Raw genomic sequence first — 13,085 nt, 5'->3', positions numbered from 1 at the left:
AGGAGAAAAATACACTTTCTGTGTGTACGGAACATTTCTGGGATAAAAAAATATATATATCATCTGGGATCTTTTATTTCAGCTCATGAAACACGGGACCAACACTTTACATGTTGCGTTTATATTTTTCTTCAGTATATAGATATTTCCTTCTAAGGCTCTAGACTTGCTGTACCATATTCAGTGTGTGTCATTAAACCCTGGTTTAGTGCTCCCATTCTGTATTGATGTATTTCATATTCCCTCATTTGACTTACAGATGTAGGATCTTAATTTGAGCCAGTTTGCTACAGCAGGATAATAATCCTGCAGCAACAACAGATGTCAGTTATTATGTGGATTATAATTAATGGACATTTTTGTAGGGTTTTTTTCATAAGAGAAAATCAAGTCTGAAATTTCGAAGTGGAAATTACAAACTTCAGAAGCCTTTTTAAATGTCAACTACTGTAAGGACCGATGCTCGAGTAGAGAAGCAGGTATTAGGGAGTCAAACATTTAATGAGGAACAGACAAGGAACAAGACATGAACAGCGTCAGCACATGGGTAACAAAACGACATATGAACGTTAATGCGGAAGTGGGGAACAGAGCTGGAGGACAGACAGATATAGGGAAGGAAATAACACAGGTGATTGAGTCCAGGTGAGTCCAAATGATCGCTGATGCGCGTGACGAGGGAAGCAGGTGTGCGTAATGATGGTGTCAGGAGTGCGTAATGCTGGGGAGTCTAGCGCCCTCGAGCGCCAGGGGGGAAGAGCAGGAGCCGGAGTGACAACTACACTACAAGTTTTACATTTCCTGCATTGCAGGAAAATTCTCCTGCAACAGGGTGCTCAAATTAAGATCCTAAATCTGTACAGCAGTCGTAAGGCATACATTTCTCACACAGTGCATTCGGAAAGTATTCAGACCCCTTGATTTTTTTCTTCATTTTGTTACGGTAAATTCTATTGATTGGACATGATTTGAAAAGGCACACACCTGTCTATATAAGGTCCCACCGTTAACAGTGCATGTCAGAGAAAAAACCAAGCCAGGAGATCAAAGGAATTGTCTGTAGAGCTCCGAGACTTGAGGCTGTAATCGCTCCCAAAGGTGCTTCAACAAAATACTGAGTAAAGGGTCTGAATACTTATGTAAATGTGATATTTCAGTTTTACATTTTTAATACATTTGCCAAAAAATCTAAAAAACTGTTTTTTTCTGCTTTGTCATTATGGGGTATTGTGTGTAGATTGATGTGGGGGAAAAATGCATTCATTTTAGAATAAGGCTATAACGTAGCAAAATGTGGAAAATGTCAAGGGGTCTGAATACTTCCCGAATGCACTGTATATGTGAGAGTCAAGAACTGTAGATGAGAAAGACAGACGAATGTCATTGTTGATATCAAAGCAATATTCAATTTACAAATTGGTTCCTTGTTCTTCAAATATGCCGCGTGACAGGCGATACTTAACTTGGAAAGTCAATGATATGTAAAGCTTTTCAACCAGCTCATATACTGTAATGTTACATACGTGTATCCTCTTAATTGGTGTGAAATCAAGCAACCTCTATCAACCCACACATAGAATTAGGGGAAGTTACAGTACACTGGTAATCTGGCAATAATGAAATAGGCAGGACACAGGGGATCGGCAGGAAGTCTAATTAAGAACAATGACCTTTTGCCAGTCTCATTTAAGGATTAAAGTTATAATAATTAACAGCAAGTTTTTAAAAATGATTTGCATTGAAATGAAAATTGAAAGGGCAGTTTATTAGAATGTCAGGAGGATGCAGAGGGTTTATTCTTTATTAGGTCTACACAGACTATCCCAGAGGCTCCCAGCTCATTTTACATGATTAACATTTGACAATATTTATCCCGCTGCTGTGCAAAGGATCCCTTGGCAAAGCCAATGTCTTTTGATTGTACTCGGGCACCAGACGGTCGCAGCGACGGCGGTGGCAGGAGTATGCTGCTGGGTACATTGGGTACTAAGAGTGCCTAGCTGGCACTCTGAGTACCCAACACCCGCCCGCCGCTGCCTGCCCGCCTGCCTCCGAGAATGATGTGATTGGGCCGAGCAGTGTGGTTAGAGGGGGCTTATGGCCCTGCCACTCAGTTCCTCTCAGCCTGCGGGAGTGACTGACACCTCACTAAAATCAAATCAATTACTGAGCAACAGTTTGGCCCAGACTCCTCTGTAGCTGGAGACAGACAGAGAGGGCCGTTTAGGGACTTGGGAGGCTGGACACTGGACAAGATATTACATTGGGTCAGCCTATAGGGTAAACTTGACAAATCAATAAAAGAGAAAAACTTTGTAAAGGGAAAAGATAAGAGTGCTTGATTTCAGGGAGGAAAAAGGTAAGAGTGAAGACAAAGACTAAGACATATTCTTTGTTAAGAGTGCTATTGCTCAGAGAAACTCTGTCAAGAGAGGCTACAAAGAATGTTAAAAAGAAACCTAGCTACACTTTAGCTCTCATTCAGCAATAATGATTAAAAAGTAAATGTGTTTGCTGAGACAAGTTAGAGATGAACTCTGAGTCTCTCGGTTTGTGTAGCAAAACTCCAGTACTTTGAAACCGTGGCATATGGAGAGGTGGTGGGACCTTTCCAGGGACATTTCCCTCTGCAGCCTCTGACCGTGGCACCGTGTGCCCTGGGCAATGATGTCACCAACAGCCTCTTCTCCTCTTTTCATCCTGTTCTCCATCTCTCTCTCCCTCTGTACGCACTGCGGTCAGGGTCAGCATGAGGGTCAGCATGGTCAGCATGTGTGAAGTGTAAAACACCCCTTCGGTGCAGCAGCTGTTGCCTCCCGCCTCCCACTGCCTTTTCATCCCCCTCCCCCCTCCTCCCTTAATAACACTCACGCCCTCTCCTTCAATAAATACAATTTACTACAACAATTTACTTCAATTATACTCAACAAAAATAGAAATGTAACATGTAAAGTGTTGGTCCCATGTTTCATGAGTTGAAATAAAAGATCACAGAAATTTTCCATACGCACAAAAAGCTTATTTGTCTCCAATTTTGAGCACAAATTTGTTTACATCCCTGTTAGTGAACATTTCTCCTTTGCCAAGATAATCCATCCACCTGACAGGTGTGGCATATCAAGAAGCTGATTAAACAGCATGATCATTACATAGGTGCACCTTGTGCTGGGGACAATAAAAAGCCACTCTAAAATGTGATTTCTTTAAAAAAGAAAAACAATGTCATTGGCAAGATGGTGCCGGCAGACATAGCAGCTCTGCTTCTAGCTCCTAAGCAACTTTGCAGTATTTTGTTTGTGTATAAAACAAAATAAAAATAACAAGCATTTTGGCTAAATATGTGACCAATAAAATGTGATTTTGATTTGATTTGCCACAGATGTCTCACGTTTTCAGGGAGAGTACAATTGGCATGTTGACTGCAGGAATGTCCACCAGAGCTGTTGCCTTTTCTCTACCATAAGCCGCCTCCAATGTCGTTTTAGAGAATTTGGCAGTACGTCCAACCGACCTCACAACCGCAGACCACGTGTAACCATGCCAGCCCAGGACCTCCACATTCTGCTTCTTCACCTGCGGGATCGTCTGAAACCAGCCATCCGGACAGCTGATGAAACTGTTGGTTTGCACAACCGAAGAATATCTGCACAAACTGTTAGAAACAGTCTCTGGAAAGCTCATCTGCATACTCATCGTCCTCATCAGAGTCTTGACCTGACTGCAGTTCGGCATTGTAACCAAATTCATTGGAGAAGTGTGCTCTTCACTAATGAATCCCTGTTTCAACTGTACGGGGCAGATGGCAAATAGCATGCGTGTATGGCGTTGTGTGGGAGAGCGGTTTGCTGATGTCAACGTTGTGAACAGAGTGCCCCATGGTGGCAGTGGGGTTATGGTATGGGCAGCCATAAACTACGGACAATAAACACAATTGCATTTTATCGATTGTAATTTGAATGCACAGAGACCGTGACGAGATCCTGAGGCCCATTGTCATGCCATTCATCTGCCGCCATCACCTCATGTTTCAGTATGATAATGCACCGCCCCATGTCACAAGGATCTGTGCACAATTCCTGGAAGCTGAACATGTCCCACATTCAACAGCCTGATCAACTCTATGCGAAAGAGATGTGTCGTGCTGCATGAGGCAAATGGTGAACACACCATATATTGACTAGTTTCCTGATCCATGCCCCTACCTTTTTTTTAAAGGTATCTGTGACCAACAGATGCAGATCTGTATTCTCAGTCATGTGAAATCCATAGATTAGGGCCTAATGAATTTATTTCAATTGACTGATTTCCTTATATGAACTGTAACTCAGTAAAATCTTTGAAATTGTTGCATGTTGCGTTTATATTTTTGTTCAGTGTACATACAAGACTGTAGGGAGGACTGGATCACAACAAGGTCTATATGGGCTGTATGCTGTATGGCTCTGTCTCTGAATATTCATCAAATGTGTTTGGATTTAACTATTCACAACACACATACCTCCATTGAGAATGAGATGGTTTATCCTACTGTGATTCTCATGAATAACAATGCTTCGGTTTAGAGTTGGTTCCACATGCAGACATGCAGTTCAACTTATGTCAGTAGATGGACTCCCTTAGTCCTCAGGATGTGCTAAAATCCTCTTCAAGGTGGTTCTGTGAAGTAGAGACACCCGAGAACAGAAAATCAGGCCAGGACAGGTGATTATCCTCCCCACCTAGAGACATACAGTACACATCACCATGATAGACAGACAGACTGTAGTGGAGAAGGACGGTGACAAACAGAAATCACAGGCATCTGCTTAGAGCTTTTTGCTGGTATGAGACCATGACTATTCTCGCAACACTCACTTATTGAGGAAAAATACTTTGAGCTTTAAATGAAGGCTGTGGGTCTCTTGAGTGTGGCCCAAAACTAGAGAGCTTGAAGAAGTAATTCAGAGGGCAAAAGCTGGTCAACCCTGAGGTGCTCTGAGTAGAAATGGGCAGCAGGCTTGTTTTCTATAGTAAGCCCCAAAGAGTAGACTTTCAGGGCGATTGTGGGACCATCAGTCAACCATAAAAAATAAAAAAAAATTTACAAGCCTGTGGGCCGCGTCCCAAAAAGAGGCTCAGTGTTGCTGTCCCAGAAGGGCACACTCCACTAGTGAGTTAGAAGTGGTTAGATCTTTTCAAAGTAAAAGAGTGTGAGTGTGTCTCATATCTAAACCAGTTTCTGTTTACAAAACAGTATAGTGTGTGTCTGTGTGTGTGTGTGTGTGCATGGGCAGGTGCATGCATCTGTGTGTGCCTGCTCTGAAATGTGTGAGAACTGAATAACACAAATCTCTACCATGCTGTTTTTCCTTTTTTTCATGTCAGACACCAAACTGTCTCATAACGCTACAACAATTCCTACTTAGTTCTACATCAAAGGGGTCTGTTTGCTACTGGCCCTTTAATTTTTCAGCAGGAGGTGACAATGCTGCCATGGTAACACACTGCTCCCCCAGACTGGCCAGCTCAGCTGAACTACTGTGAATTGTGTGATTCACAGTAGTTATCCTCTTGTGGAAAAACAGCCATTATAAAATAGCAGACACTTCTGGTCCCAAGATGCCCACTTTCACAGCTCTCAACTTTGGAAAGTTTTTACATTTCAAAAGAAAGAGAGGAATGAACACTGTTGAGTATCTTTCTGTGTTTTCCACATTGTTTTCTCTTATTTTACGAAAATAATGTATCTCTCTCCACAGGGTGATGAAGTTCTGACTGTTATCAAAACCAAGGCGCAGTGGCCAGCATGGCAGCCCCTGAACGTGTGAGTACACAGTGATGTACAGAGTACCCTCACCTTTCACAGGTTTATAATGTTAATTGTATTTCAAAAAATATATACTTGTAGAGATGATCCTTTGGATAACCATTAATTGAGAATTTAGGTGTAAACAGAATATCTCATTCTACTTAGCTTCCTCAGATAACAGGCTAAGGAGGAGATAACCACCCAGAATTAATTCATCAGCTACATGCTTGGCCTGCGGATGTTTTCTTAAATTCATTAATGATTGTGTACATTTTTCATGAGCTTTTTTGTTTGTGAAAAGAAGGCTCCTATTTTGATGAGAGATGTGTTCCCTCGGGGTGTTTCTGTGATTAAGGTTAATAGCCTCCCTCCTGCTCCAATATATCAACATGCTTCATTGACCTATTTTAAAATAAGCCTGTCAATTAAGCCAGGCAATGTTTGCTTTGTTGGAGGAGACATATTCATTGTTGATGTTAAAGGGGGTTGGAAAAACATGTCTCAAATTTTAGGAGATCGTATAAAAATATTGATGTGCATGTGGAATGTGAAGATTCTACACTGAACAAAAATATAAACGCAGCATGCAACTATTTCAAAGATTTTACTGAGTTACAGTTCAAATCAGGAAATCAGTCAATTTAAATAAATAAATGAGGCCCTAATCTATGGATTTCATATGACTGGGAATACAGATATGCATCTGTTGGTAACAGAAACCTTAAATAAAGGTAGGGGCGTGGATCAGAAAACCAGTCAGTATATGGTGTGGCCACTGTGTGCATCATGCAGCGCGACACATCTCCTTCACATAGAATTGATCAGGCTGTTGATTGTGGCCTGTGGAACATTGTCCCACTCCCCTTCAAAGGCTTTGTGAAGTTGCTGGATATTGGCGGGAACTGGAAAACGCTGTCGTACACGTTGATCCACAGCATTCCAAACTTGCTCAATGGGTGACATATCTGGTGAGTATGCAGGCCATGGAAGAACAAGCATGCAGATGAGCTTCCGTGAGACGGTTTCTGACAGTTTGTGCAGAAATTCTTTGGTTGTGCAAACCCACAGTTTCTTCAGCTGTCCAGGGGGTCTCCGATAATCCCGCAGGTGAAGATGCCAGATGTGGAGATTTGGTTACACGTGATCTGCGGTTGTGAGGCCGATTGGACGTACTGCCAAATTCTCTATGAAGACGTTGGAGGCGGCTTATGGTAGAGAAATGAATATTAGATTCTCTGGAAACAGCTCTGGTGGACATTCCTGCAGTCAACATGCCAATTGCACACTCCCTCAAAACTTAAGACATCTGTGGCATTGTGTTGTGTGAAAAAACTGCACATTTAAGAGTGGCCTTTTATTGTCCCAAGCACAAGGTGCACCTGTGTAATCAGATTTTTGATATATACGAAACCTGTCAGTTGGATAGATTATCTTGGCAAAGAACAAACGCTCACTAACAAGGATGTAAAGCTTTTTGTGCGTATCTGGGACTTTTCTTTTCAGCTCATGTAAAGAGTTTTGTTGTTAATCACTTAATTATATAATATTTCTCCTTCTCATTTTTTTGATCTCTTCACGCTTCTTTCAGTAACTATTGAGATGTTACTGGATGTTCTTCTCCTCTTAGTGTTAGTGTAGTGGCAATTAACACATAAATAGAGTCCCAAATTGCACCCTGTTACCAATTTGTGCACTACCTTTGACCTGGGCTTATAGGGTCTGGTGAAAAGTAGTGCACTATATAGGGAATAGGGTGCTATTTGGGACGGAATCATAATATCTTTCTTTAGCCTCCACACACATCCTCCAGCCTTAACAACATCTCCAACATAACATCTGTCTCATTAACACTTCTCGAATGCCTTCTGCTGTCTATGATACAACATTATTCCCTCTAATGAGTTCTAAATATAAACAAGTTATTATTTATTAATATGTTGAGTGGTTATGACAGAAATGTGTTATACTTCTTTGTTTGGACTTAAGATAGTGTGTGTTAATTTTGAATATTTATCGAACTAAACTTTATGAATAGACAGCGTTTTGAAAAAGTATTTGCCCCCTTGTTCATTTTCTCTATTTTTGCATATTTTTGATACTGAATGTTATCAGATCTTTAAGCAAAACTTAATTTTAGATAAAGGGAATCTTAGTGAACAAATAACACAAACATGATATACTTATTTCATAAACAAAGTTATGCAAACACCCAATTCCCCTGTTTTTTTTTGTTGTTGCCATTTTCATGTAGACATGATTGTGTGTTTTGGATCATTGTCTTGCTGCATGACCCAGCTGTGCTTCAGCTTCAGCTCACAGACGGAGGCCTGACATTCTCCTGTAGAATTCTCTGATACGGAGCAGAATTCATGGTTCCATCTATTAAGGCAAGTTGTCCAGGTCTTGAAGCATCCCCAAACCATCACACTACCACCACCATGCTTGACTGTTGGTATAAGGTTCTTACTGTGGAATGCAGTGTTTGGTTTTCACCAGGCATAATGGGACCCATGTCGTCCAAAAAGTTATACTTTTGACTCATCTGTCCAGAGAACATTCTTCCGAGAGTCTTGATGATCATCTAGGTGCTTTTTGGCAAACTTCAGTCAACTTTTTGGACGAATGGGCCAAAATTCCTCCACAGCGATGTGAGAGACTGATGAACAACTACAGGAAGCATTTGGTTGCAGCTAATGGTTGCACGACAGCTAATGGTTGCACAACCAGTTAAAGTATTACTTTTTCACACAGGGCAATTGGGTGTGGCATAACTTTGTTAATTTTCTAAATAAAATAAGTATATATTTTTTTGTTATTTGTAAACTCAGGTTCCCTTTATCTAATATTAGGTTTTGGTTGAAGATCTGATAACATTCAGTATCAAAAATATGCAAAAATAGAGAAAATCAGAAAGGGGGCAAATACTTTTTCATGGCACTGTACAAAGCTTATTTCAAATCAAAATCAAATCAAATTTCATTCGTCACATGCGCCGAATACAACAGGTGTAGATCTTACTGTGAATTAGTTACCTACAAGCCCCTAACCAACAATGCTGTTCAAGTAAGAGTTAAGAAAATATTTAACGTAATTTTTTCAATAAAAAGTAACACAATAAAATGACATAACAATAACAAGGCTATATACAGGGAATACCAGTACCGAGAAACACTTAAAGCACATAATTGGTGCGGTATGCGCTGCATCTACATAAACACCACAATTGTATATTGTATTAGCCTTCACCAGTTGTTAACATTGCCAATATTGTCAACCCTCTCGATCAATACTAATGTATACATATTTATCTCATACTGTACTTGTAGAGCTTGCCACTTATGGAGCTGGATGTCTCATGGAGCTGGCTGTCTCATGGAGCTGGCTGTCTCATGGAGCTGGCTGTCTCATGGAGCTATGTTGATCAATAAGATCAATCTGCACATTGGGGAGCATACGGTACATGTCTGTATATCTGTTTGTCTTTCCAGGCGGGCAGCTCCCTCGGCTGAGTTCTCAGTGGACCGTACCCGTCACCTCATGTCCTTTCTGAGCATGCTGGGGCCCAGCCCTGACTGGAACGTGGGGCTGTCTGCGGAGGATCTCTGCACCAAGGAGTGTGGCTGGATCCAGAGGCTGGACCAAGACCTCATCCCCTGGGACGCAGGCACTGACAGTGGAGTCACCTATGAAGTGAGGGTCCTGGGCCCCCCAGACAAGGGGTCAATATTTAATAAATGGCTCTGGTTTCTTGGTCTGGTTCAGTTAACTAGTAAAATACCTCTGCCTTTCTGACTTTCAAAACCAGGCCCCTTTATTTTTCCATGAATCTGGAATGAAAGCTTTTGATCTACTTTCATTAATAGTGCAGGAGCTTTTCTTTTTTCTTTTTAGTTTATGGCTCATGAATATACAAATTACCCAACCTGGGCTGAAAAATGCACAAAACAGATTCAGCGAAAAAACCTACTGCTAACATAAAGCAGCACATTCACTCTGTAGTCATTTTATTGAGGCGTGTCTATTTACCCAAGAGGCTGCCTCACAGACTAGTTGTCTCTACGCTGTAAATAACAACAAATCCTGCCCTGGAACTTATAATGACATTTTATGCTGGTTTTAAGACACTGGGGAACGAAATGGAAAGACACTGCCATCTATAGGCCAGAAAAGACACTGAAGATAAAACCAGACTTCAATATAGACCCACACATAGCATATCATACGTAAATCCACAATCTGTAAATAGCATTTAATGTTTTCTTTGCAAAGAAAGCAGATGACGAATACATTAATCTACTCCATATGTGATTTAGTAATTTAGTTTTTGGCTACTGTTGGCTGCAGTACCAATGAATACATCTAAAAAGTAAAACTAGATTCCCTGGAGTTAAAGTAGAAATGGCTTTTGTAGTTTTCTCTTCCCTGAAGTAACTGTTTTGGAACAGAATCATGAAAGGTGATTTACAAAGCAGGAAACATAAACATAAATCACTCATAAAATAAATATTACACAGTTGATCAATTATGCATATTGAGATCAAACACTGAGTCCCCTAACAGATGGCAGCTGAACATGATGAGGTGCTCGCTCTCCCTCAGCCCCGTGCCCACACTGTTTCACTAGCGCCCCTCCCTGTGCCCACACTACCCTGCGTTACAGTTACTACCAGCCCTGTGCCCCAGTGGCGATCTGTGCCAATTAAGATGAGGGAGGATGATTAAATAAAATTAATGAGCATGGCCTTATTCCTATTACAGCATTTTGGATGACTGTCATTCATATTTCATTCACCCAACTCAATGTAACATCAATAGGTTTTAGATAATAGATGATACTCAAATTTTCCCCGTACCCATCATGATGGTGCTACAATCGAGCCTATGAATGAAAATGTACAATGTAGGTGCACAGGTTGAGAGAATTTTGAGTAATCAAGGTGACAGACAGGGACGCACACTCTTGCCTGCATCTAGCTGATCTAGGGTGTAATCGTTAGTCCAACAGTTGCAAATGAGAGTTTCTATTCGACAAATTCAGGTAAATTTGTTCCAGTTTCGTTCCGTTTGCCTCCGTTTAAGAAATGTTTTTCAACAGAATCAGTGCAATGAATACACCCATGATCACATGCAAACACAGTTAACTTTCATAGCAGACACGTACAAACAGCTCGTTTAATATATAAATCCTTCTCGCATCAATCTATGTGTTTACCTTTTCCCTTCGCTTGTGGACTTCAGTGCAGAACACATCAGTGGTTTGTGACCAGGCGAAAAATCCAAACCTTCATATCATGACTGCTAACTGCTACACACAGCCTACAACGTTGTCACGTCATAGTCAACATAGGCATAGCTACTAGAACTAAGGCCTTAGTAAACCTCTTACAATCATGCAGAACAGTGTAGTCAGCAGCAATCAGTTTAGCAGTTACACCGGCTGGCTACATTGGCAAAAATTAATAAAGCCACAGCTTACCTTGACTTGGAAGAGTTCTAGTGTTGGATAGCCATAGCCAGCTAGCTAACATAGCATCCCTCTCTGTTTGAGTAGGCTGCCTGCATTTGACACTAGTAAGTGAAAGTGAAAAAAATATATACCGGTACTATGAAATATAGCTAGCTCTCTCTCTCTCTCGCTCTTACTTCTCCTTAATTTTGGAAGAAATTAATTTGTTAAAAACTGTTCAACTATTGCCTTTCTCTTTCTTTGTGTCAACTACTCACCACATTTTATGCACTGCAGTGGTAGCTAGCTGTAACTTATGCTTTCAGTACTAAATTAATTCTCTGATCCTTTGATTGGGTAGACAGCATGTCAGTTCATGCTGCAAGAGCTCTGATAGGTTGGAGGATGTCCTCCGGAAGTCGTCATAATTACTGTGTAAGTCTATCGAAGGGGGTGAGAACCATGAGCCTCCTAGGTTTTGAAATGAAGTCAATTTACCCAGAGGACAGAAGCTAGCTGTCCTCCAGCTACACCATAGTGCTACCCTACAGAGTGCTGCTATCTTCATTGCAAAACAGTGTGTTTTAATAAATTATTTGGTGACATTAATATATTTTGTATAGTTTAATCAAAAATTATAACTTTTTAATGTTCCACTATTTTATTTTTATGAAATTCACTGAGGAGGATGGTCCTCCCCTTACTCCTCTGAGGAGCCTCCACTGGTGTCCGCATACTAGCCTGTGTTAGTTATTACTGTACCAGCCCTGTTCCCATACTACCCTGTGTTTCAGTTACTGTCAACCCTGTGCCCATATTAACTCCTATTAGTATTACTGTTAGTACTGTTGTACTAACTCCCTTCCATGGACCTATATTACCCTGTGTTACAGTTACTCCTGGCCCTATGCCCATATTGTATCACTCATACTCCACCCTGTACCTTTACCATTCCAGTCTCCTAACAAGCCCACAATACCTCAGGAGAGGATCCGGTCCCTGACCAGCCTGGACCACCCCCAGAGCCCCTTCTATGACACAGAGGGAGGCCCTATCACAGCCTTGGCCCGGGTAGTGGTGGAGAGGATAGCCCGAAAGGTAACTATAGCATATGCCTCATTCATTCAGCGCTCTGTCTGTGTCTGCTCCCTCTCTCTGAAGAGATGTGAATGTTCATGCAACATAACTCTCCACACAGTCGCTATACATGTAATGTTGCTTTGGATACATAGCTCTTTGAATAGACAGTATATTGCCATAGTGATCATAGCAAGTCTTTGAAAAACACAGATAAAATTGACAGTGTGGTTGTCTCCTGACAACTGAAAAAAAAAAAAAAAAATCTCTTTTAATCCAAAAACCAGATGTCATATTTACCTAAACTCCATTTTACTGAAGATTGCCCAGAAAATAAATACCCTTGTCTCCAATGAGAATATATGATATTAGATGGTAAATGTAACATTTTATCAGTGTTTGTGATGTTGAATCATGTTTCTTGCCCACAGGGAGAGCAGTGCAATATTGTCCCGGACACGGTGGATGATATCGTGGCCGATATTGGCCAGGAGGAGAAGGAGGAAGGTGAGTAATCGCTTTATCTCAACCAATTTGGGATGTTCAATTTAAAAGCCACACACTGTATCTGCTGAAGTCTTTAATTAAGTCTGCTTTGCCTGGCAGCCTGTTTAAACCTCCAGATGTCTGTCTGCTGAAAAGCATGAACACGGCCAAGCAGCAGAAATGAACCTGATGGGGTTTATGTTTCTAACCACACCTTGCAATTACATTCCAACACTACCTTTGAACCTCAACCAAATTATTTGTTCTCTCTACCCTCATTCTGTTGAG

General features: G+C 41.1%; 1 protein-coding gene across 1 annotated transcript in view; it reads left to right on the top strand.

The window, feature by feature from the left end:
• LOC106561484 (spondin-1) overlaps nt 1-13,085 on the top strand; it is a 106,053-nt gene that overhangs the window by 52,322 nt on the left and 40,646 nt on the right. Inside the window, exons 7-10 of the mRNA XM_014125483.3 lie at nt 5,739-5,803; nt 9,277-9,478; nt 12,192-12,332; nt 12,743-12,818. Coding sequence (XP_013980958.3) covers nt 5,739-5,803; nt 9,277-9,478; nt 12,192-12,332; nt 12,743-12,818 — 484 coding nt within the window. The remainder of the gene's footprint in view (nt 1-5,738; nt 5,804-9,276; nt 9,479-12,191; nt 12,333-12,742; nt 12,819-13,085) is intronic.

The sequence above is a fragment of the Salmo salar genome, chromosome 10 (assembly GCF_965601325.2).
Source record: "Salmo salar chromosome 10, fSalSal1, whole genome shotgun sequence".
Taxonomy (NCBI): domain Eukaryota; kingdom Metazoa; phylum Chordata; class Actinopteri; order Salmoniformes; family Salmonidae; genus Salmo; species Salmo salar.
This window is presented reverse-complemented; position numbering and strand designations above follow the sequence as displayed.